Below are 26725 nucleotides of genomic sequence, written 5' to 3'. Positions count from 1 at the left end.
ATGCCCTTAGGTTGATCTGTCTCTATATGGCCAATACCATATGGGTGACATAAACTCTTGCAGTTTCATCATTGTTCAGGCAATTTTGTCATTGTAGGCATCATTGTAACTAATGAGCACACACTGCTGTGAAATACAAACACACACAAAATCCTAAGGTTAGTTTACCTTGTTGCTGTTCCGTAGCTTTGGACTTTGCAGGGTTTTACTCCAATCTCCACTTAATTATTCCCTGTTGTTGTTAAGTTTGTCGTTCTGACTGGTGGTCAACACTACCTTAAGACTCGTCTTAAATATAGATCATGTCTAGAATTGGATGGAGACTGGACAGACCCAAGAGCAGGCGGAGGCTGAGAGGTTGTGATGAACAGTTTATTGAAAAGGGGAAATTAAGATGGTCCTTGAGGTGCGCTGGCGGGTAATGGAGGCAGGGAATGTGTGGCAGGTGGTGATGAGGGCAGGCGGCTGGCTTGACGGCGTGGTGGTAGGAATTTGTTTCCGAATCAGATGCCTCAGCCACCGCATCTGGCTCCTCTCGATGTGAAGGAGCAACACATTCATTCACAAACTTGTTTCTTAGGTGCTCTTTAGATTTTGGACACCACCCACTTCAATAGCGGAAAGATTACAATACGTTTCATATAAATGGGACTGGTTAAACCTGTATAATCTGGAACGCCCACCTACAATTACATAGACATAAAAGTGGAACAAATGTAATGTCATCCATCCATTTTCTAGTCTGCTTATCCATATTAGGGTTGCGGGTGTACTGGAGCCTATCCGAGTTTTGGGCAATTCAGAGGTACACCCTCGAGTGGTCGCCAGCCAATCGCAGGGTACATAGAAACAAACAACCATTCGCACTCACATTCACACCTACGGGCAATTTAAAGTCGTCAGTCAACCTACCACGCATGTTTTTGGGATGTGGGAGAAAACCCACCCTGGCACGGGAAGAACATGCAAACACCGCACAGGCAACGGGCAATTTAGAGTCACAGACTTGAACCCCGGTCCCCAGAACTGTGAGGCAGATGTGCTAACCAGTCGACCACCGTGCCGGCTGTACTGAGACCATGAATTTTAAATACATCATCAGTTGTGGAAAAATTGTAAAATGTTCACCGTGCCGGCTGTACTGAGACCATGAATTTTAAATACATCATCAGTTGTGGAAAAATTGTAAAATGTTCATGCCTCAAATATTTTCATCCAGTGCACCTGAGAAAAAGGCTCCTCTTTTCATGTGTAATAGGAAGTTGTTGTTGAAGTTGTAGATTAGCTACAGTATTCTTACCACCTGTATTGTCCTGCACTTTATGTATGTCTATTTTACAAGCTGGACAATAACGTCACCAACATTCATCTTCCCTTGCTTTTTTCTTGAATTGATTAAAATTTTAGGATGGCCGATGTGCACTTCATTCTGTTGGGTGGAAAAAAATAAGACTTTGCTTTCTTCTCTATCCATTTAGTTTGTGAAAATGTCAACATACCCACATCTTTGAAAAATATTGTTTAGAATCCTTGATGAGAAGCCTTACATCCCTGATGGAAACAGCCAAGACCAACAATGAATTTGATCTATTGCTGTGACACACACACACAAACACACACATGCAGTCCAAACAACATGAGGCGGGGTGGACATGTTTGTCTGCGCATGAGGCAAGATATCTTTCAGATTTAATAAGAAAGATATTCACAGTTGTATGGAACAAATATAGGCTTGTGTGCGTTTTCTAATCATAGAGGCGTGGTCAAAATTGTCTTAAAGTCTTCAGTTGAGGTCACTTTTGTAAATACAGTCATGTTTCTAAATGTAAAATAATAATTTAAAAAAAATGCTAACCTGCAAATGCACGTAATGTCAAGCACAATATAGGTAATTTGAGTCTTTTCAAACTTAACTTTTGCCTCAATGTGGAAGCTTCAATTCACTGGGTACATACAGACAAACAACCACACAACCGACATTCACACCTCGGGCCAGTTTAAAATCTTTAAGTAGTCTATCAATCCATCCATCCATTTTTTACACCGCTTATCCTCACGAGGGTCGCAGGTACACTGGAGCCTATCCCAGCTAACTGCGATTGATAGGCGGGGTACACCCTGAACTGGTCGCCAGCCAATCACAGTGTACATAGAAACAAACAACCAGTCACACTCACATTCACAGCAACGGGCAATTTAGAGTCTTCAATCAACCTACTATGCATGTTTTTGGGATGTGGGAGGAAACCGGAGTACCCGGAGAAAACCCATGCAGGCACGGGGAGAACATGTAAACTCCACACTGGAAAGGCTGGATTTGAACACCGGTCCTCAGAACTATAAGGCAGATGTGCTATCCAGTCATGATTCATGATTTTGGAATGTGTATTTGGGGAGTTGGGCCTGAGCACAGATTCGAAGCTACAACCTCTGGACTGTGAGACAAATGCACTAACCACATGGAACAATCTTCTGCCCAGCTAAAACCTATTCATTCAACACTAATGTTTATTCATTTATTTATTTATGACTTTTTTTTGTTGTTGTTACCCACGTAATCTACCGAAACTTCTTGCGCTTTAACTCAATTAGTGCGATATTTTAATAATCCTGTGACTGAGTTAAATTATGTTTATAATTGCATCCCTCGGTGGATTATGTTCTTAATACCCCAAATTATATTTGGTAATCAGAAATACTAAAATAATTCATTGAAATTTACAAGCAAATGAACAGTGCCAGACAAAAATGCTGTTTGCTACTGATGCTATACAAGATACTGTATCTGTATATCTATCTCTTTATTTGCTTTTTTTATAATTAGTCGACCATACTCTTAAGTGATCGAGTGTTTGTCTTCATGTGAGAGAGTGCAGGAATAATTCCTTATTTCATTTGTTTATGGGTGCATTGTGTTGCTCATACGTGTGTGTTCGGGATATGAGCTTGTGTGGCCTTGTGTCTGGTACTAACTCATCCGGCTATTAATTGCGTTAGCACCGCAGCTGCTTGCATTGGCCAGATTGAGAGCAACGCCACAGGGCCCTTCTGCTTCCCTCCACTGGGACGAGCTTCCAGACCTCCTCTTTCCCACTAATTCTAATCAGTTTTTCATTTTTCTTTTTTCATCTGTCCATTTTCTTTCTGTCTCTTAACTGATATTCTTAATTTACTCTGGATTGACTACACACTTGGGAAACAGATTAAACGAGAGGTGGAAATTTCATTGTATGTTGTTCGTTTTTAGGTCTTGCAAATTAATGACATCCTCCACAATTTTCAACCCTCCACCCACCTTTCTCTTTTGAATGCACGAAGAGGGACCAGCATTGTGCCAGTATTTAGTGGTGGGGGCAGTGGATTTAGGCCAACGCTAGACCTTCTGTCAGTGACCTGTGCTGTTGGCCATCAAATAAGTATTATACCACAAGAACTTTGCGTTATAGGGCATTAGGTATCAGTTTACCATATGGATTTAACAGACTAGTGCAATACTTGGACTGTTGGTCTCCCGAACCAGAAGTGTTGCTTCTCACTTTGTGTTGTGCATATGAGACCAACCTGTCCTGTGGTTATGTGTGTATTTTGGCCCAACAGGTTGATGTGGCTCTGTCCTTTGCTGCCCATCTGCCCCTGACATCTGTCCTCACATCTGTTCAATGTGGACAGCCAGGGGACGGACGGATGAAGATCCTTTCCTCTTCGTACACAGGCGTTAATGCTTATATTGGACAGCCATCTAACAAGGGGGGGAAAAAAAAAAAAAAAAGTCAACGTGCAGCCTACCTGATTTAAGATGAGAGTAGTTGTACATTATAAATACCTATTTTACAGAAAATATTGATGGTAGCATGTACATCATGATGTTTATATATAAAGGTGCTGAGCTGGTCTGTTAAATCAGATGTAATAAGATCAAGAATTGTCAATATTTTTGTCTACTCTAGATGGTATTGGTGATCCTGTTGAATAATATCTCTTCAAATGATAGTTGTTCCACAGATAGGAAGGTGGGCAGATGAATGGCTTCACACACGCATAGGCAGGCAGATATGAGCAGAAAATACCAATCATTGATGTTATCATTTGAATTACTAACAGCTGATGTTTATGATACAGTCACTATAGGAGCATCAGAATATTTTTTTGTGTTAGAAAGAGGAGAGCCTTTTTATTTAGTCTGTTTACAATATGTATGAATGTAATTGAAAAAGCTTTATGTTTCTGTTTTTTGTGCGCAATTGTTTTTGTTTCAGTAAGAAATTTACTTTCTTTACTAGGGCTTCACGCTTTAAGGGGTATCAACAACAGGACAGCCAGGAGCTTCTTCACTATTTGCTGGACTCCATAAGAGTAGAGGAAACTAAAGTAAGTAATGTCCTTTATAATACGTTTAATTTCTTTGAGCAATTAAAGAGCCTCATATAATCTTTTTTAACAATTTTTTTTAACTCCTGTATGTAGCATTGACAGCTCAATAATAAAATGGTCTTCATTTTAAATATTATCACCCATTTATTTATCACACAATTTGCAGCATTGTAAATAAGAGGTTTGATCTGACGTTTTATAGCGTGTGCTTGTGATCGCGTGCGTGCGTATGCATGCCCGCGACACTGCCACCCACAACCCTTCACAGAGCAATTAGCAGACCCGCAGCCGCTTTTTGGGAAGGCTGAGATGTTCCCAGTTGCCCCACCAGTGGCTACGTGAACCTAGCAGGGGAAGATAGCGGGTGTGTTTAGTGGTCAGCCCTAGGCTCCACAGTCTAGGCTCCCATTCAAACTTGTGAACATTGACAGTTGTGCCAGTTCAGGGGCTTGCAAGTGGCATAGCCAACATCATTGTGTGATCTTGGGAAACCCACAGCTGCTGAATGAACTCCTGGGCTGCCCCATTGTGCTTGAGGGTCACCCATCACCCCCTCCCTACACGCACACTCATCAGCCATTTTCCAATTTAATCAAGGAAGCATAGAGGATGAGGTACAGCCTTTATTCGTGTAATCAAATGCATTTAATCAACCAGGCATGTTCACAAATAAAGTGGGATAGTAATTTCTGTGTTTGAAATGAGAACAATCACACATTTTTTGGTGTAGAATGTTTTGCTGGAAAAAAGAACATCAAAGATCAACTCAGTTCTTCTAGAAAGGAGTAATCATTCGTTTGTTTCTGGTGATTTGTACATATACTGTAACATTTGGAATATTTAGTACAGTGTGAATGCATACTGCCTTGTGTGTCGCTGAGCATGAGAAGGAGATGGGTGTGACCATCCTTGAGAGCCCCTAAGTGTTTGTGTTCATTGGCTATTAGTATCAGAGATGTAAATATGCTAATCTGACCCCAGTCAATTATCAGCAATTAACTGAGATGGTAGTTATTACTCTCTCAGGGCATGGACTGTCCTTCTTCACCCCATCTTCATTTTTGTTTCCATTCCTGCACCGTTGCACCAGCAACCATTCCACATCCTTCACAACCCCCCTCTCCTTACCCATGTGGGACCATGCATGCTGTTACTTTGGAGGGGGAGGGTGGGGGTTACTGGTAATTAATTAGGAGAGTTTCAGCCTCGTCTCACTGTGCTGACCGAGTGGGGTGAGAGACTGGCTGGACTCGGATTAACGAGGCTTTTTGACCTAAATAGCCAGTCCACTGCGTGGCTCCTGGGACAATGGGGACGACTGGTCTCAAATACAGACACAGACCATGGCCAATTATGTATTGATTGGTGCTTTACTTTGGTTGTGCCTCTTCACAGCTCTCTCACCAACAACTCACTGACCATGTCACCTTTAATCAGAGGACCCCTCCAAAGAGTTCTCACACACACATGTGCGTACATACACAGATAATGAAGAGAACCCCATCTTAACAGTTTCAGACAAGCACAATAATTATTTTACTAATGATGTTTATAATAAATACAACTGTCAAGCTGAGATTTTGCCGGGATGCTGATATTTATGTAATGGATGTAATTAAAAGAATGTAACAGAAAGAAACACAAAAGGAATCTACCATGGTAATTGTATTGCAATGTATCTATTTTAAATCCTCCAAATCACATGGGAAATCACAATTGTTTAATTGTTTTTGTTTTCTAGAGGGTGAAGGCTGGAATTCTCAGGGCTTTCAACAATCCAACCGAGAAGACAGCAGATGAGGAAACCAGACGTCAAGTCAAAGGTTCATTATGCTGAACCATTCAGCTGGCTAAGAACCATAGTCCCATCTTGTGGCTGTTTAAGGAAATACTATTACTAAACAGAAACAGGATGGCTCCACTGTAAAAAGAGGATTACAAAGCAAAATCTGCAAGATGAAGTAGCAGATCATGTGAATTACAGCTTTATTGTTCTGGGTTTTAAATTTTGGCTACGTTGAGTTTCCACCCTTAAAAAAAGTTTTTAAGAAAACTATCCATCCATCCATTTTCTGTACCGCTTTATCCTCACTAGGGTCTAGTCCAGCTAAAATAGTGGCCTAAAAAAGAGATAAACTACATTGTCTTTGGTGGAGTCTGGCTTCCATATGGCAGATTGCAATTACATATGGTCAATTACAATTATATTCATATAGTGTTCAATTATTCAAACACTGTCTCTCCCTACCAGCATATGGAAAGGAAGGTGTAAAGATGAACTTTGTTGACCGCATCTTTGTTGGAGAGCTGACCAACACAATTATGTGTGAAGAGTGTGAACACGTAAGTGTGGATGGCGAAACATGATTTATGAACCAATTAGAGAACTTAGTTGATTCGTTGCATTGGAAAAGTGAGTCTTTAGTGCTGATGTAGCTTACTGTAACACACTCACACACTGATTTGTCTTTCAGATCTCGACAGTTAAGGAAGCTTTCATAGACATCTCTTTACCCATCATAGAGGAACGGGTAACATGCTAAACAGCTTCTAGAAATATCTGTTTTATTCTTAACGGATTCTTAATTATGCTTGCAAATGAAGATTTTTGTCAAAACTTTGTGCTGATGTCGCTTTACACTGTTGCCACAGATATCAAAACCGTCTAACAGTATCAGGCTGGCGAAGGGAAGTCGAGAGCAGGACACCAACACGGTGGTCATTTCCACTACAAACTCAGCCAACAGAAACACCAGGAAGCTGAGTGGACAGGTGGGTCACTGCTGCTATAATTGTCTTTACACATCAACATTCAAATATAAAGGAGAACAGAGAAATTGTGTGTTGTAAGTACACGCAAGTACATATAAAATATTGTGCTTAATATTTTCCTGGAGGATGCATTTGGGATTAGCCTTTGAAGTTGGTAATAGTGAAAAATTAAGTGAAACAGACAATGAGTTTAGTCAATTATTTTATATATTTTATTTTATGATTCGAGTGCAAAAATTGTGTATGGGCGTTCGTTTTTTTTGGGGGGACTCGATGTGATTCGACTCAGCACAGACTCGTTTGTAGCTCAAATTTGTCATGTGTGGTTACTTAAATTAGGAATGCATACATTTAGTAATGTGTATTGTTGTCATTGCAAGGGGCTTACATTTTTGTTTTTCCTCCAGAAACAATGTGGCAGGATGTCTTCCAGCTCTATGGATGGAAAGGGGGCAGGTTGCAGTGTGGAACGACCGGAAGAAGAGGGTATTGCGGGTGGATCAGCCCGCTGTGTCTCTACTCACAAGATGGCCACTTGCGGAAGCCTCTCAGATGGCAGTGAGAGAGGCTCTGGCCCTCAGGACAGCAGTAATGATGCTGATAGTGAGGCTTCAGAAAGCGAGTGGGCCCCGCACACTTCCTGCTCCAGTCATGTCCAATCTCACACGACACCCACTGTCAATTCAGCCGCTGTATTTGTTTATACCTCATCATCCTCTTCCAAGCAAGGTGGCATTGTGGACCCGCTAGTAAGCAATTTGTCAAAAGTCAGCCTTGGCCTCAGTTCAGGGGACAGCTCACCTCCTTTGCGATGTTCTCCAGAGGAGCCAGAGGAAACGAGGTCACGAGAGAATCTCCACCATCAGTACCACCAGGGGGCATTCCAGGCACTCTCCCACAGTTACAATCCCAGCTCCAAGGAGTGCTCCATCCAGTCCTGCCTCCACCAGTTTACCTCTGTGGAACTGCTCATGGGCAACAACAAGTTGCTTTGTGAGAGCTGCACTGAACGCAGACAAAAGCAGATACGCAAGAGCAGCTCAGCTGGTGGGCCAAAATCTTTGTGCATGTCACTGTTTACCTTCACAGGATTCTAAAATTCTACTGTCAGGCAATTATACTGAAAGCCTCTGTTCACTTAAATTCTTACCTTGCTTTGTTTTGTGTTGCTGTTGTAGATAAAAAGGTGGAGAAGATCTACACCAGTGCAAGAAAACAAATGCTCATTTCCTCACTTCCTCCTGTCATCACTTTGCATCTGAAACGCTTCCACCAAGTTTGCCATCTTTTTGTAGTTATTTTAATATATAATACCTAATACATAAAGGTGTGTACTTTTTAAAATGTTGATCCGAGAGTCAAATATCTGTCTGCTATCCTTTTGTCTTCAAAGGCCGGGATGAATCTACGAAAAGTGAACCGTCATGTCGACTTTCCTTTGATCTTAGATCTGGCCCCATTTTGTTCAGCATCATGCAAGGTAGAAATGTCTTTTAACATTAGATACACCTGCACAATCTGTGTCCAACGTTTTTAATCTTTCTCAAAGACTGTATTTTTTAATAAATGTGTACTGTTGTTGGGGGCTATTTATTTTCTTTTTTTAGGTTTTTTTTTGTTTTCTTTTTTGCTAATTGTATTTCCTCAACATTAGCAGAACCTGGCCCAAGATGACCGTGTCCTTTACAGCCTGTATGGGATTGTAGAGCACAGTGGCTCAATGCGTGGTGGTCACTACACTGCATACGTAAAAGTCCGCGCTCCTCAGAGGAAAACGGAACATCACCGGAACTTGTCAGGTCAGGGTTCAGCAGTCAATGCATGGAGGCCTTCGTCCTGTAAAGATTTGCATTTATCAAAAATATTTGTGCGTGTGTGTGTGTGTGTGTGCGCACACGGCGACGACTGGTTAGCACATCCACCTTCACAGTTCTGAAGACCCGGGTTCAAATCCGGCCTCGTTCTCCGTGCCTGCGTGGGTTTTCTCCGGGTACTCCGGTTTCCTCCCACATCCCAAAACCATGCATGGTAGGTTAATTGAAGCCTCTAAATTGCCCGCAGGTGTGAATGTGAGTGCGAATGGTTGTTTGTTTTTATTTGCCCTGCAATTGGCTGATGACCAGTTCAGGGACCAGTCGGTCACCGTGCCGGCTACTATTACATCATTTTTTAATTCCCCCTGACACCCACCCCAAAATCAACAAATTGTTTCGTAAAAGTCATGTTCCCTGTAAGCACGGTTGAAAGTAAGGGATTCTAGTAAATGACTATAGTAATGGGCAACTGAATGAATTGGAAAACTTGAAAGCTTTTGCATAATCAAGTTATACAATAGATGTTCATGAAAATATCCGTTTTATTTGAAATGTCTGACGCAGTTGTATAATGTTTCATGTCATGTTTAAGTTTTGACAGAAAATAAATATTGAAATAAAACTGTTAAGAGCAACAGGGAACATTTGAGATTGCGGGAAAAAAATAGTGATTGGTTTTATGTCACGATATATGCATCGATAAATTGATATCAAAAAAGTTATTGTGAGAGTATTTTTTTTCCCCATATCGCCAAGTCCTAAATTGTGTTTAGGTAAAACCATTCCATTGTGCAAAAAAGATTGGGGACCGTCGCCCAAGAGTACTGCGCCAGCTCAGCTGATTGCGCAGTCCCTTACTGTTCAGTCAGGTCTGTGGGTTGTTTTTATTTAAAAAAAAAAGGTGAAATTTTTTTACGTGCAATCCTGTTTTTAAATGATGTAGCTATTTTAAAATAAATTTATACTCTCATTGCCTTTTTGGCACGGGTTTTTAATAAAATCCTATAATAAGGCTTGATGTGAATGATGTAAACTTGGAAAATTCCATTGAAATACTGCTAAACACAACCGCAAACAATTTTCTATGTTTTCACAGTTAAACATTTTGACAGTATCCCAAACGACTGCCTCCATCAAATTAAACTATCTTCCTTTTTGTATTAACACAATATGTGTTTGTGTACGTGTTTCAGGTGCAAAGGACTCGAGCAGCAGTTCCCCAGGCCAATGGTTTTACATTAGCGATACCACAGTCCAAATGGTACCAGAGTCCAGAGTTCTCCTCTCTCAGGCATATCTGCTCTTCTATGAGGAAATCATATGATCTGATAAATTTCATACATGACAAATGTTCAAATCTAACTCGTACTTTGTGTTCATCTCTTTGTCAGGATAGGAAAAGGGAAAAGATTACTCTCTTTTTCTTCAATAACATCATTTGCAGTTATTTTCTTTCATAAATGGATCCTTCTAAATCATAGAATGATCTACTGGTAGATTAACATACAGTATGAACATTAGGTTACTTTGGAATTAGCTCTGGGTTTTTGCTTGCTTGTGTAAACCTTCACACGTTTCTGACGCATAACCATTGGAACACGTTTTTATGTTAAGTTGCTATAAGTGACCTATATGGCCCACCCACATGATTAACTGTTGCCAGAGCAACATTAGAAACATGGTGAGTACATGTAAATGTAGCTCCTGAATGGTCATGGTACTATGTTCACCCTGCGTGCACCACCTTCTCGAGATGATCTAGAGCTCAGAAAAGCATGTTGTGCTCACTGCTAGTTTGGATGGCTCCAAACAGGGTTGATAACAAAAGCTGTCAGATGTTCATTTAAGAAACGTTATCATCATACTGGATCAAATTTTAGCGGTGGAATAATGTAGCTTAAGCCATTTATTCATGATTATTAATACTCAAGCTAATATTGAAAGTTCACATTAAAATACTGGTTTAAGTTGCTACACCTAAAAAAATCAAAAGCAGTGGCAAAACAATAGTAGAACAGTGGTGATATAATCCTCTTGTCCTTATTATGTAAGAATGTATTAATAGATGACATTTGCCAAAGATTAAGTCAGAACAGAAAACCAAACAAATATACAGTGTCATTCTGCCTTCGAAATCTCGATTTATTAAGATTTGTAAAAATATATTTTTCTGTTTAAGGTAATCAGTATTTTGTTGCACACACAAAATACTCAGTTTTTTTATTTTAACAAGTCACCTCGTTTTCCTTCATTGTAAAATATTTCAGCTCGACTGCGAGATTAGGCAAGCACCAGACACTTAGTGAAATGACTACACTGCTACTATTGGTCAAGTTTTACTAAATCATGGGAATAAAATGCTCCAAGGCTTCAAGCCTTACTCGTACAACATATTTGTGTAATATGCATGGGGTTAATGCTGTAATTAATATATTGGTTATTCGTGCATCAATGAATGAGACTTTTTATTTTTTATTTTATATTAGGTGTTTTTCTGTTGTTCAAGCATTTGCCAAAAAGTTGTTGGTTGGCATTCACATCAAAGTAGAAGTTTTTTTCATTATTATTGGATTTGACAGATTCAGTGCCTATGCTTATTGTTATGAAACATGGATGTGTAACATGGATGTGTAAAAATAAATGCTCTGATGGATATGTGACATTCATGTACATTGTAGTTTGTAATAGTATAATGCAATTGTATACTAAAAAAGATTAATGCAAGAGTGTGGTGCTTAAGGGATGCAGGGTTTTTCCTTAAGGCAAATACTTTTTTTCTAGGACATTTCATCTTAATAAAATGAACATTTGGTCTGCATTGAAACCATGACTATCACAAAATCAAATAAATGAAATTTATGAACTAAAGATTTTTGAAGAACTTGTCTGTGTTTTAGCCACAACAACCTGAATAAAATGCAGAGCATGATGAAAATGTTTTGTCTTGGTGCTGGAGTTGTCTTCCTGTTTTTCCCCTCTGAAATTGTGGCGACAAATCCTCTGTCAGTGTGTGTCCCATGGTGCCACATTCGAGCCATCTTGCCTGCTGATGTGGCCTGACAGGTGCAAAGCAGCACTGCTCCAGAACATGTCGAGAGCTGGTGAAGAGGAGGTGGGTGTGGAATCAGGAAAAGGGCAACGTCCACAAACATTGCCATGTGCATTATCATCTTACTCCAAGCTGTGACATACAAGTCATGCTGCCGAACGTAAGAACAGGTTGTCAAGCTGCCACCAATGAAAAAGCAAATATTTTCTGAAATGTGTTTGGCTATTTTTAAAAGGCAGGGATGGCTGGCATGGCCTTTGGCTCAGGGATATGCTGCTGATGCATTAGACATGAGTTAATCTCAGTTAACAAAAATGCACCCCAGCCCCTTAAAGAGACAGCTGTGAGAAACAAATGGGTTGGTGCTCTAGGGCTCATCACTGTCTACCAGCAGTGCAGGTTAAATTCTGCTGCTCTCACCACACGCCATCCTCGCCCAGTTTGACGCCACATCACACGTACCCAAATTAATAATAACATAAACACATCCCTTCATGTAAAGCTCTACACACTGCCTTGAGCTTTTCTTTTCACACAGCATATACATGCACCAAGACCACAATCCTACTTAACAGTAAATGTTGCCTGAAATATCTGAAATAAATATACATTCATGGGGCGAAATGTTAAGATGCAGTGCCATTAAAAAGTATTAGCCTACATTATTATTATTATTATTAATCAGTTTATTTGAAAGGGGACAATGCAATTTCATAAAACACATGAAATACACATGGTTAAAAAAGCCAGAATTAGCCAGAAGGCTAGTTTTCATCTGTAGTCCCCCATCTGTAGTCCACATAGTACATTGCATAGTTTCTCTACATGATCTTAAAACAAATGTACATATCAGACAAATACAGCCCAAGTAAACAAAGAAGGCTGTTTTTAATGCTTTAGCTTATTAAGGGGGGAAATTATTCAAAATTACCTGGCCTTGTGTGAAAAAGTAATTTAACAGTTTACCGACAATGTTCCTCAACGTACAATTGCAAGGAATTTAGGGATTTCATCATCTACGGTCCATAATATCATCAAAAGGTTCAGAGAATCTGGAGAAATTGCATGTAAGAAGCAAGGCCGAAAACCAACATTGATTGCCCGTGACCTTCGATCCCTCAGGCGGCACTGCATCAAAAACCGACATCAATGTGTAAAGGATATCACCAGATGAGCTCAGGAACACTTCAGGAAACCCATCCATCCATTTTCTGAGCCACTTCTCCTCACTAGGATCGCGGGCGTGCTGGAGCCTATCCCAGCTGTCATCGGGCAGGAGGCGGGGTACACCCTGAACTGGTTGCCTGCCAATCGCAGGGCACATAGAAACAAACAACCTTTCGCACTCACAGTCATGCCTACGGGCAATTTAGAGTCTGCTATTAATGCATGTTTTTGGGATGTGGGAGGAAACTGGAGTGCCCGGAGAAAACCCACGCAGGCACGGGGAGAACATGCAAACTCCAAACAGGCGGGGCCGGGGATGGAACCCGGGTCCTCAGAACTGTGAGGCTGACACTCTAACCAGTCGTCCACCGTGCCGCCACTTCAGGAAACCAATGTCAGTAAATACAGTTCGGCGCTACATCCGTAAGTGCAACTTGAAATTCTACTCTGCAACGCAAAAGCCATTTAGCAACAACACCCAGAAACACCGCTGGCTTCTCTGGGCCCGAGCTCATTTAAGATGGACAGATGCAAAGTGGAAAAGTGTTCTGTGGTCCGACAAGTCCACATTTCAAATTTTTTGGGAAATTGTGGACGTTGTGTCCTCCGGGCCAAGAGGAAAAGAACCATCCGGACTGTTATGGACGCAAAGTTCAAAAGCCAGCATCTGTGATGGTATGGGGCTGTGTTAGTGCCAATGGCATGGGTAATTTACACATCTGTGAAGGCCCCATTAATGCTGAAAGGTACATACAGGTTTTGGAGAAACATATACTGCCATCCAAGAAATGTCTTTTTCATGGATGCCCCTGCTTATTTCACCAAGACAATGCCAAACTACATTCTGCACGTGTTATAACAGCGTCGCTTCGTAGTAAAAGAGTGCGGCTACTGGACTGGCCTTTCGGCAGTCCAGACCTGTCTCCCATTGAAAATGTGTGACGCATTATGAAACGTAAAATACGACAACGGAGACCCCGGACTGTTGAACAGCTGAAACTGTACATCAAGCAAGAATGGGAAAGAATTCCACCGACAAAGCTTCAACAATTAGTGTCCTCAGTTCCCAAACGTTTGTTGAATGTTGTTAAAAGAAAAGGTGATGTAACACAGTGGTAAACATAACCCTGTCCCAGATTTTTTGGAACGTTGTGGAGCCATAAAATTCTAAATTAATGATTATTTGCTAAAAACCATAAAGTTTATCAGTTTGAACATTAAATATCTTGTCTTTTTAATGTATTCAATGAAATATAGGTTGAACATGATTTGCAAATCATTGTATTTATTTATGTTTAACACAATGTCCCAACCCCAATTCCAATGAAGTTGGGACATTGTCCATCCATCCATTTTCTGAGCCGCTTCTCCTCAATAGGGTCGCGGGCATGCTGGAGCCTATCCCAGCTAACATCGAGCAGGAGGCGGGGTACACCCTGAACTGGTTGCCAGCCAATCGCAGGGCACATACAAACAAACAACCATTCGAACTCACAGTCACACATACGGGCAATTTAGAGTCTTCAATTAATGCATGTTTTTGGGATGTGGGAGGAAACCGGAGTGCCCGGAGAAAACCCACGCAGGCACAGGGACAACATGCAAACTCCACACAGGTGGGGCCGGGGATTGAACCCTGGTCATCAGAACTGTGAGGCAGACACTCTAACCAGTCGTCCACTATCGAACAATGCAAACTAACACTAACAGACATTCCGACAGCTTCTTCCCTCTTGCCATGACCTTCTTAAACAGTTAACTTACAATTCCATTGTAACATGCTGCCAATTTTGTCTTGAGATTGTAGTCACATCTGTCAGGCCAATTATACATTATTCGTGCACTCACGGTAGTAGTCTCGCCACTCTGCACTACTTGCATATGTGTTGTTGACCAATACTGGCCACTCATGTCCTTGAGAAGTATCTGCACCATTTGCACAATTGACATTATTCCAGATTATCGCACTACTCGTCACTTTAAACTGCATACATTTCTTGAAGTCTGTGCGCCATTGGCAAAACGGTCACTGCACAAGACTATTGTTCTATTAGACGTTTCAAACTGCTCTAAATTGCTTTGAGATTCTGCATCATTTGCACAATTATCAGGGAAAAAAAAGTATCGGCATTACCACATTATTGGGAACCTTTTTTTGCTCAGTGACTGTGTTTTTATGTCTCAAAAGTATTGACTGTCAATTGACTTTCTGTTGTCGTACTAGAGCGGCTCCAACTACCGGAGACAAATACATTGTGTGTACCCTATCCCAGCTATCATCGGGCAGGAGGTGGGGTACACTGAACCGGTCGCCAGTCAAGCACAGGGCACATATAAACAAACAATTATTTGCACTCACATTCAGACTTTCGGACAATTTAGAGTCTTCAATTAACCTGCCATGCATGTTTTTGGGATGTGGGAGGAAACCAGAGCACCTGGAGAAAGCCCACGCAGGCACGGGGAAGACAGGCAAACTCCACACAGGCAAGGCTGGATTTGAACCCAGGTCCTCAGAACTGTGAAGCAGACGTGCCAACCAGTCGATCACCGTGCGGCCTGTTATTATCCGTCCCTCCATGTTCTGGACCGCAGCTGTGGGCCAATGGTTAAGATCATCGCCTGCCACCGTGGGGGACCTAGGTTCAAGACCCCGACTGGACCATCCGCCAACATCCCCCAGACTCATGGCTGTGGTGTCCTTGAGCAAGACACTGATACCCAGAAATGCTCCCCGGGCGCTTCAGCTACCTCCTGCTCCAGTGTGTTCCACTAACGTGTGTATGTGTTCACTGTGATGGGTTAAATGCAGAGAACAAATTTCATGTGCATGCATGCATGTTCATGACAATAAAAGATGATTCTCTCTCTCTTCTCTCTCTCTCTCTCTCTCTCTCTTATCCTTACGAGGGTTGCTATTATTATCCATCCATCCATCCATTTTGTGAGCCGCTTCTCCTCACTAGGGTCGCGGGCGTGCTGGAGCCTATCCCAGTTATCATCGGGCAGGAGGCGGGGTACACCCTGAACTGGTTGCCAGCCAATCGCAGGGCACAAACAAACAAACAAACAACCATTCACACTCACAGTCACACCTACGGGCAATTTAGAGTCTTCAATGAATGCATGTTTTTGGGATGTGGGAGGAAACTGGAGTGCCCGGAGAAAACCCATGCAGGCACGGGGAGAACATGCAAACTCCACACAGGCGGGGCCGGGGATTGAACCCAGGTCCTCAGAACTGTGAGGCTGACGCTCCAACCAGTCGTCCACCGTGCCGCCGCTATTATTATCATCATCATCATCATTATTATTATTATTATTACTATCCATCTATCCATTTACTTTCGTTTATCCGAGGTTGGGTCACGGGGGCAGCAGCTTAAACAGGGAAGCCCAGACTTCCCTCTCCCCAACCACTTCATCCTGCTTTTCCAGGGGGATCGTGAGGTGTTCCCAGGCCAGCCGGGAGACATAGTCTCTCCAGTGTGTCCTGGGTCGTCCCCGAGGCCTTGTCCAACCTCTCTCGAAAAGACTGGTGCCGGAGCCCAAGCTGCGTGTTGAGGTGAGCCCCAACTATGTCCAGAGGTGACGTTCCACGTCCAGAGGGGGGACCCGGTGAACCACGTCCGGGCAAGAGAAAACATGGTTCAATGATTTTACTCATCATAGTCTGTCTTTTAGCCATGCTTTGTCTGGTCCCTCAACTATGACCTGTTTGCCATGTGTGACACTGCCAGGAGCATTCAGCCCCAGACAATTTAGCTCCACCCTCCAGCATGATAAGGTGATGGCTCCAGGACGGGTTGTTATTATTATGTTGTTGTTGAAATTATCTTGACTGTGAGAGAAGCTACATCAGGGAGGAATGATATTAATCTGTTATGTGATTTTAGTTTGCCATGTATATGAGCAGTTTTAACAATTAAAATAGGAAATCATCAAACTTTATTGGGAGGTTGGCGTCAATTACTTTTGGCATAAATGTTTTCGTTATTCACGGCACAGCTCCCTAGATTAAGATTACTTTATTAATTTATTATGATATCAAATCTTGTCATGCCTACATTTTACAGCGTGGTCTTATTCAATATCTTTCATACAAAGAAGAAACGCATTTCCTAAACCTATTCTGCAGTAAAGTAGACATGTCCAAATGCACAGTCTTTTGTCAAATCAAGTAGAGGACAGGAAGCAGCAGAGTGTCACTCGCATTTACTGTGAGCAGTTTGCTCTCCGACGGCAGCCATTTTGGACCACCAGCGCCTGAGACCAATTGTTCGGGAAAGGTAAGATTTTTTTTTTTTCCCCCACAAATTAGCATGGTTTGTGCTTCTATCATTGCATCTTTAAAGGCGTTATTTAAATGCGAGGTACTTGTCTCTCTGTTTAGTTGTAAGTGCAGCGGCTTAGTTAGCCGTCATTCTTAGCTTAGCTAAAACGAAGGCTTGTTAGCTTGGTTTAGCTTCCTTGGCTTTCAAACGTATATCCAGAGTACAATTTCAGGCTGGTTGGTTGGTTAGTCTGTCCTTATTGTATTTGCTTTGCAGTACCTTCGTTCGTACAATAGTCCTTTCCATAATGTGCAAATTAATGTAGCATACCGTTACATCGGCAGCAGTCTATTGTAGCTAACTTGAGCATAATGCTAACGTTTGTTTCGAACGACTGTTCGTTGAACACTACAGTAATATTGGCTCTGGCCACCATGCACTTTTTTTGGTGGAAATGTAATTCAAGTTTTCCTCTTTTCAGATTATAACTCAGAGAGGAATGTGGGATCAGGGAAGCCAACCCTGGCCGCAGTGGCCGCTGAGCCAGCAGCAGTGGATGCAGTCTTTCCAGCACCAGCAAGATCCTGGTCAGTGGGAAAAGCACTGGGCACCTTCCACTAACATTGATTTTCGAGTGCCAACAAGTTTATATATTTTATGCGTGTTTGTTGAATTTGCATAGGTCAAGTGGACTGGGCTGCCCTTGCACAAGCTTGGATAGCTCATAAGGAGTCAACTGGATCCGAGCCTAACATTCAGCCCAACGGACAAGACATCCCAGGTCTGGAACCACCTGCACAGGGCAACCATGGGTCCTTCCAGGGTGATTCTGCTTTTGGCAGAATGTGGCAGCCAGGTACACATAGAAACATGATTAGATCAATTTTAATATTTTTGTGTTAGAATAACATTTTCATTTGAGCCTTGTTTTTCTTCTAAATTGGTGTTATCCAAGCAAGGGTCGAGCAAGTTAAACACATACAGCTTTGATGAAGAATTGTGTTGCTCGAAATTTGATTGATCAGCTATTTTGTTGTGTAATCACCAGTCTTAATTTAACTGAGATATCATAGATTTCACTACTTACCAACCAGAATCAAATGCAATTAGTTAAGCCCCAACTAATTTGCCACTGTGGAAATTGAGACAACGTAGGTCAGGACCGTGAGGAAATATTACACAAAGTGTGTTGTAAATGTTGTATCAAATGTTGTATGTTCTCCGGGCTATCAAAATCCCCTCAACTTAAATACCTCTAAATCGGGTGTTTTCTAATACTGGCTAAACTGCTGCTATCATGTTGACATTACCCACAAAAATCAGTAAGCTGGAGCTGCTTTGTGTCCCGCCAAGGGAGCCCCCATCCACCATTGCTGCTGCCTCTGAGATTTTGTTACGCATAGAACACATGTCACCGTTTTATTTGGAACATGTTCAAATGCTGTCTGTTTGTAACAGTACTTGAGATCTCAACATGGGCCAAAAAGGTATCCTTTTTTTCTCTCAAAGCTGAAATATTTTTCTCTTGGAGTAAACTTGATTAGCGAGACATTTCCAGGTTATCTGACCTCAATCTTTGGAATCTATTTGTATTTTCTTTTAGCACATACAGTGTCATAAACATTGTCATGATTGCCCGTTGCTCACATTGCGGTAGTTTTCAGCCATGTATTTTATCTTTTCTGTTCTGCCTTTACTTTCTTATTTAGTTTGTTAAACATGGCAACACTGGTTAATTGCTAAGAATATAATGTCTTAACAATTGATCATTAATTTGTCCTATCAATTACTGAGGTAGTGGTAATATTTTAGTTCGTTTGAATCTACGGTGCAAAGCCAAGACACATTCTCTTGTTTTTGCTGCCCACCTAGCTTTACCTATATTCATTAAGTATTTTGTCATGAACAGAATGGGGAATGCATGGCCAACCGCCACCGCCTCCTCCACCACCTCCTGAACAAACCTGGATTCCTCCTGGCTCAGCCCAGATGGATGTTGTGAACCCCAGTGAAGATAGCAACAGCCAGGACAGTGCAGAGTTCAACTCTGAAGCACATCGCGGGGTTTTCCCCCAGAACAGCCATGGGTATGGGGCACAGCCCGACAGCTACGCCATGGCCCCCATGGCCATAAACCAGTTTGATTATCAGGTATGCAGATGATGCAGTAAAAATTGTTGAAGCATTTGGGTTTTCCATAGAAACGTTGCCAGGTCATCTAGGTGTGTCAGTCATTGCCTCCTTGAGGCAGTTGAAAGGAATCTATTGGCATGTTGAGGATCCAGCATGGTTTGGTATTCTTTTTATAGCTTTTGAGCCAAACAACATAACCAGTGCAGTCGTGAGTCATTTTGGCTCTTACCATTCTCAAAGAAGACAACCCCAAATCGGCATTCAGACCTCAGATAACTTAATATAACTTTGATTTTGTGCTGTCTCTTAACAGCATGGAGCTGCTTCATCTTTTGCACCTCCGCCCTCTGGCTTCCACGCCCCATACTGGCAGGGTCCCCCTCAGAACAGACGGGATGCCCGACCACCTGGCTTCAGGGATCGGCCCAGATCCCCTATCCAGCTTCCTATGAAACAGGAAGCCCCAGCACCACTTGGTAAGCCCCTACTCACATACCGGGTCTGTGACACAAAGTCAAAGATGAAAAGCAAAATAATTTTCCTGTGCTTTACTTTTATGTCTTTGATTCTAAATTGTACATGTAATTTTTTTATTTTGATTTCCTAATTATTAAGTGAGGGAGCTGAGGCTTGTATGTTCTGTCGTTATTCATACTTATCATACACCAACTAATGGAATATTACTTGATGAATACATGTCAACATAGTGTCAGTGCCAACAGCAAGCATGTGATCATAGCTGAGTATAGGGCTGTTATGAAGATTTTTCAAAAACGATATATTTCCCCCAAAACTATCACGATAAACGATAATACTGTTTTGTTAATGCCTCTGAAATCATGAAAAATAAGGCTTGCCCTTATTAATTTTTTGTCTTAAATTATTTGCTTCTAAATAATTATAGTTGATGTTATTATTATGTCATGTCTTGTTTCTATTGTTTTTCTTTACTCTGTTATATGGATCCCCCCAGGTTTTGAAATGAGAATAGAGCTGCAAAGCGCCAGTTTTACATGGGGCCTTCTATTTCGATTATAATCTGTTTCGAAGCCCACACTGCATGAAAATGCTCCATATAAACACCTCAGTTGGAATTAACAGACCAAATCCGAATGGAATTTCATTCGGTTTCACAGGGGTGGAATATTCCTTTTGCCAAATCGAAGTAAATCTTCGCCATTTATACCGTCATTCAGAGTGCCGGGAAAAGCTCTGTCTGCGCATACTTCGTCTTGACGTGAATGCTTGGTGATGTCATTGTTTACGCGCAACGTAAATATGGCTGCTCCCAACAGAGCTCATGTGTGACGGAGCTCTTGTTTTTAACTACTTTATAAGTGTTTTTTTTATTTAAATAAACGTATAAAAACAATCCCAACTACTGTGCTGAATAGACGACAGACCTCCCTCTTGATAAATGACATGACATTCACAACGACGTGCACGTCTCATGGCTGTTCCGATTAATTTTAGTGCACATAATATATAAACCCGATCGGAATGGATCACGTCACATGTAAACAGTTGACCAAAGATCTTCAATTGGAATGACAAAAAATGTCTCGATGGAAACCTGGCTACTATTTGGTAGGTCCGCTGAAGATGAGCCCTTCACCTGTCAATCAAATATACATTGACATTTGCTGTAGTCAACTACTGGCTGAATAATGTCTGACACTGAGATTATGCTGAATAAAGAGTTAACAAGCCCATGTTTGTGTTAATTGGGGACTAACACACACACAACTCTGAGAAGCACTGATTTTTTACACAACTTTGCTGAGTGGAGCGAGCTGTTTAGCTTCTTAACTCGTTATAGCTCGCAGGTTAGCTTGTGAGCTAGCTCGCGGCCGGTCTAGTGAACACAACAAACAGTTAACTTTCCCTTAAGTGTCACTTTTGTGTGAATCTTCGTGCTGCACATGGAGCAAGACTGGAGTATTGGGCGGAGCAAACACCGGCAAGAGTATACCGGTCTGCCGTTGTTCCATGAGCCCACTAGCAGCTAATGACACAGCCGTCCACCTCTGTTGGCGCACTGTGTGATACGCACGCTGGCTCACCACAACAATGACAATTTACTGAGTCCGGAAATACTATCGTCCATTTTATTTATCGAATGACGAGTTATAGTAATTATCGTGACAGGCCAAGTTAAGTAGTATTAAAGTAGTAGTCTGTGGCATCCTCATTTGGACCTCTGACCACCTCCAGATGCGGTGAAAAGACGTACTCTACCTGCCTGGATCCGAGAGGGGCTAGAAAAGAGGGACAGAGAAAATCAGAAGAAACTGGAGCGAGAGCGAATGGAAAAGGAGCGTGCAGAAATGTCAAAAGAGGATGACAAAGAGCACGAGATGGATGATGGGGATGATGGGCCTCGTGTGCCCCGCAAGAGTAAATTTGTAAGCAGACTATTTATTTTTTTATGCAACATGATCTTGGAAAAACATTGTGTTATGCATGTTGATGAAAGGATATCGGAGGTCGTGAACTGTTTAAAGTCTGTGCTGCTGTCTTTATCAGGACAGTGATGATGAAACAAATGAAGACAATGATGAAGAAAAGCCTCCTGTAAAAAAAGAGTTTTTTGTGCGAAGCCCATCGCCTCCAGCAGAAGACAGTGAGCCTGAAATGACTGAGGAGGAAAAGGACTTCCAGCTGGTCTGTCCTGCATTACAGATAATGAATGTCATAGTTAGACTAAGTGTGACCGGTTGTTTTTTGTTTGTTTGTTTAGATGGTCATCACAAAAACACTCCTCACAGAGATCCTTCTCGAGGTCACGAATGAAGAGATCTTGCTTGTGGCAAAAGAAGTCCACCGCAAAGCAACACGAGGTCTGTTCTTGTCTTGTCCAGTGAATGCATTATTGCGTTTCACAAAAACTGTTAGTTTGAAGTGAATCTAAGGAGTGCACAATCATCATGTCTGATTACGTAGAAGTGGCTGAGCAAAAAAAAAAAAGGGGGGGGGGGTGGAAGGAATGATATAATTGGCATTTACAACCATTCTCTGCTAATGCATCAGCGAAAGCTGAGCTTTTGAAACCTGCTGTGGTCCATGGCACGTAAGGTCCTGCTGCCCAGCAGTTCAACAGATAGGAGCCATGTGATGCACTAGTACAGAGTGGTTCTCCTCTCAGACTGTTTTGATATGAATTGTCTCACGGATGTTTCTTTGTTAACCCTCTCTCTTTTCTCCCATTTTTTTAATTTTATTTTTTCTCCTGTTACCAATGGCAGCTTGTGTGAATAGTGCTTTATCTGTGACCCCCATCCCTTCTCTAGCGACTCTTGCCTTTGAGAGAATGGCAATATGTGTTTTAACATGTTGTTCCTGTTGTTGATGTGAATCAAAGCTCCTGCAAAACAGCTGGCACAGTCAAGTGCACTGGCTTCTCTGACTGGTCTCAGTGAGTATCCATTTTTTACAGTGGGTGGGAGGGCAGGAATATAATTATTTCTTTATTATGTAGTTTGGGGGAACGTTGCTGGACAGATTATATTACCTAAATATTCAACTTCTTCAGATGTTACGGTGCACATAAAGCTCTGGTTATTCTGGGTATAGTTTTGCCCCTTATAATAGAAGCATGCAATGCAGTCCCTTAGTTGTGGTCTTAGTTGTGTTGTAAAACTAAACTATACAAATTGCCCCTAAATAAGACTTTGGGTTAAGATTTGTGGTTTCACACATGGAATGTAAGTACTTGATGTTGATCCTTTTCCAACATTAAAACATGGGGTTCTGTTGTGGCAGGCGGGCTGGGGGACTATGGTTCAGAGGAGAGTGCAGATGAGGACGACCGCAGCGCCCGAGGGTCAGAGTCCTCCGACACTGATGAGGAGGAGCTGCGCCATCGTATCCGTGAGAAGCTGGATGCCTTCTATCGCAAGGAGCGAGAAATGCAACAGCTCCAAGAAAAACATGCACAAGATGCTCTGCTTGCTCGTGGTGAGACTTTATTGTCCTTGAATGCTTGATTTCTGATTACTTTTAGTCACTTTAGCTGTAAAATCACTTGTGTACTCAATAAGCTTTTTTCTCCTTCTGTCTCTACAGAGGAGATGGTGAAGGAACGATTGAGCAGAGAAAGGGTTGAATATGATGAAGGCCAGTCCGAAAATTATCACAAAGAGGAAGTAAAAGACAAGGAGCCAGAGCCCTTAGTAGAGAGGCGTAGGTCCCGTAGTGAAATTGAGAGTAGTGAGGGAAGGCATTTGGGCAGGGGGAAGGAAAGATCAGGCAGAAGTGGTAGCGATTCCCCAGCCAACAGTCACAGCAGCAGCTCTCGTTCTTCCTCCAGCCGCAGCAGCAGTCAGTCGTCCTCTTCATCTTCGACATCATCATCTCGTAGTTCCTCGCGATCCTCTTCCCCTCGAAGGAAAAGGAGACGTAGTAGATCGTCATCCCGTAAGGCCCGCAGGCGTAGTCGCAGCCACAGCTCTCGTCGACGTCGTAGTGAAAAGATACAGGACAGGAGGAGAAGCAGCACAGAGCAAAGAGCGGGACACCGCAAGAAAAACCGCAGTGATTCCAGAGAACGAAGAAACCGCAGGAGTAGCTCCAAATCCAGAGACCGGGGCAAGGGCAGGGCCCGAGACAGCCGCAGTCGCAGCAGAGACAAGGGCAGGGATAAGGAGAAAGACAGGGAGAACGAAAAGGACAGAGAGAAAGACAGGAAAAGAAGCAGGGAGAGCAGGGACAATAGTCACAGCAGCAAACACAAGCAGAAATCCTCCAGCAAAGACGAAGAAAGGAAGCGAGATCGAAGCCGTAGCCATGAGAGAGACAAAAAAAGGAAAGATAAAGATAAGGAGAGAGACTCTGAAAGAAAGGAGAAGCCAAGGACTAAAGACAAGACCAATTCTTCATTTAATGAGGAAAATGGAAAATCTAAGAAACGGAAAGAGATGGACTCACACACTGACTCACTGACTGACAAGTACTGCAGGCAGGATAGCAAATCCAGTAAAAAGGGCTTAACGAAAGCTAGCAAGAGATTGTCAAACTCTGATTCAAGCAGATCCCCTACGCCGGAACTTAGTAAGGAAAAGAAATCTAAGAAATCCAAACGTAGTCGCTCACGGTCAGCGGAAAAATCACACAAGTCTGGTAAGAAGGCAAGCCGCAAACACAAGTCTAAATCGCGATCAAGGTAGTATTCATTTTTTTCCTCTTCTATTCCTATTCTGTGTTCTCATTGTACATCTAATTGTGATGTCTCAGGTCATCTTAATCAACATGTTTAAATCTTAGGAAATGATCCATTCTTGGACAAATGTTTTGGGAAGCTGGCTATCCGATGCAATTGTGTAGATTCAGCTATGATGTGACTTGGCCCCATGTTGCAGTGCTCAGGCCTCATCTGCAGTGTACCTTGCAAACATGAAGCTAGAGAGCTTTTGGGACCATTTTGTAGGTCAAAGTGAATCCACACTTAAGGTCTTACAGTGAATCCACACTTAAGGTCTTACAGGGTAGACTTTCTGAACACTGATTTGTGAATAGTTTTTTTCCTGATAATATCTGGTGGGTGGTGCAGTATAGTTGTGTACTGCATTTTACTGTTTTTTTTAGTCCAAGCGAATGTATCAGTGCGTTATTAATCTGTTCTGTGTATCCTTTTCCAGGTCAACTTCCCCCACTCGTCGTAGCAGACACTGAGGATGTGCTTCCGTACCTCTAAATTCCACAAGATCAAGTGGCTTGTCTCATTATAGAGGCAGTTGTGTAGGTGGTCATCCCTTTACACTTGTTTCCCCATTGTAAATATGTTATTTTTAAAGTGTGTCTGAGGAACAAGACATGAATGGTTTAGATTTTTTCATGTATTATTGGCAAAGCATAAGCCTTGGCTGACACTAAGGACTGACATCATTTAAATATTAACAGGATTCACAGTTTCTCAACAAACTTAATGTAAAATGTCCAATAAAACTATGTCCTTGTCTTGTCTCATTGGTCCTTTAATATTGACCATCATTAATATGCATATTAATCAATTTAAAATGGAAAATATTGGAAAGATGTGCTTGTCCTAAGTTGTGTATTGGTGTTATATTGCTTGTCTGAGGTGGCAGTAGCTCAGCAGTCATCTATGAAGTTGGACCAGTTATGCGTGGGCACCATGTTGCCCACCTTATATTATAGTTTCAGCGTGCATCTTATTGCTTTCGCTGTCAATATAATATTCATACACTTCAAGGAACTTCAGTGTGTTTAGTATTGTATAACTTGAACGTAATATGCAATTATATATTTAATACACGCCCTTGTATACGACTTATGTGTACTGTACTTGGATTGAATAAACTTTATTGACCTGTTATAGGGCGGCACGGTGGGCGACTGGTTAGCGTCAACCTCACAGTTCTGAGGTGCGGGGTTCAATCCCCGTCCCTGCCTGTGTGGAGTTTGCATGTTCTCCCCGTGCCTGCGTGGGTTTTCTCCGGGCACTCCGGTTTCCACCCACATCCCAAAAACATGCATTAATTGGAGACTCTAAATTGCCCATAGGCATGACTGTGAGTGCGAATGGTTTGTTTCTATGTGCCCTGCGGTTGGCTGGCAACCAGTTCAGGGTGTACCCCGCCTCCTGCCCGATGACAGCTGGGATAGGCTCCAGCACTCCCGCGACCCGAGTGAGGAGAAGCGGCTCAGAAAATGGATGGATGGATGGACCCGTTATAGCAGCAAACACGGAAGTACAAGTATCAGTTGATCACAGTAAAACAATGGAATGTGACCAGTATTTAACAGCGATTCGCTACCACTTGTCATAAAGAAACAATTAGCCGCACGTTAAAAAAAAAGTTACCATTTTCGTTTTAAAAATAATACGTTGTCTTTCTGTGTTTATTTGAAAACGATGCATCGGTAAGCGTCGCCCGGAATGTGTGGAACAGCCTACAGCCACACAAAGAATTTGGACAAAAATCCTCTTACAAATTGGCAAAAACTGGGCAAAGCCACTGCAGTTAAACGCACGCCTATGGGGGAAATGGGGACACTGGGTAACAACGTGGTGCCTACCAACCATCTGACACCAACTTAGCCAATAACGGTAGCGCGGTGAGTTCAAAGTATGACCAGACTTGATATACGACTTAGTAGCTCATTCATCTATGTGAAGACAATTA

General features: G+C 42.1%; 2 protein-coding genes across 12 annotated transcripts in view; both read left to right on the top strand.

Moving 5' to 3' along the window:
* usp45 (ubiquitin specific peptidase 45) overlaps nt 1-11878 on the top strand; it is a 63621-nt gene extending 51743 nt beyond the window's left edge. For 3 of the 11 annotated variants that reach the window (XM_061673803.1, XM_061673808.1, XM_061673809.1), the window contains exons 9-18: nt 4281-4368; nt 6113-6194; nt 6623-6714; nt 6846-6902; nt 7024-7143; nt 7551-8190; nt 8322-8434; nt 8537-8623; nt 8798-8942; nt 10151-11878. In XM_061673803.1, coding sequence (XP_061529787.1) covers nt 4281-4368; nt 6113-6194; nt 6623-6714; nt 6846-6902; nt 7024-7143; nt 7551-8190; nt 8322-8434; nt 8537-8623; nt 8798-8942; nt 10151-10281 — 1555 coding nt within the window. In that variant the 3' untranslated portion in view covers nt 10282-11878. Of the gene's footprint in view, nt 1-4280; nt 4369-6112; nt 6195-6622; nt 6715-6845; nt 6903-7023; nt 7144-7550; nt 8624-8797; nt 8943-10150 lie in introns of those variants that run through there. The other 8 variants (XM_061673807.1, XM_061673806.1, XM_061673805.1 and 5 more) reach the window with 8 other exon arrangements.
* A 5476-nt stretch (nt 11879-17354) lies between these two features.
* Nucleotides 17355-25534, top strand: pnisr (PNN-interacting serine/arginine-rich protein). Its single transcript, XM_061673802.1, has 12 exons — nt 17355-17462; nt 17929-18034; nt 18130-18303; nt 19357-19598; nt 19894-20056; nt 21795-21985; nt 22107-22244; nt 22321-22420; nt 22942-22995; nt 23343-23537; nt 23646-24741; nt 25217-25534. Exons 2-12 carry the CDS (start codon nt 17947-17949, stop codon nt 25248-25250), a joined length of 2475 nt encoding a protein of 824 aa, XP_061529786.1. The 5' UTR covers nt 17355-17462; nt 17929-17946; the 3' UTR covers nt 25251-25534.
* Nucleotides 25535-26725: the final 1191 nt, after the last annotated feature.

This window comes from Phycodurus eques, chromosome 4, assembly GCF_024500275.1.
Source record: "Phycodurus eques isolate BA_2022a chromosome 4, UOR_Pequ_1.1, whole genome shotgun sequence".
NCBI lineage: Eukaryota > Metazoa > Chordata > Actinopteri > Syngnathiformes > Syngnathidae > Phycodurus > Phycodurus eques.
The sequence above is the reverse complement of the archived record's forward strand: the minus strand, read 5'-3'. Positions and strand labels throughout refer to the sequence as shown.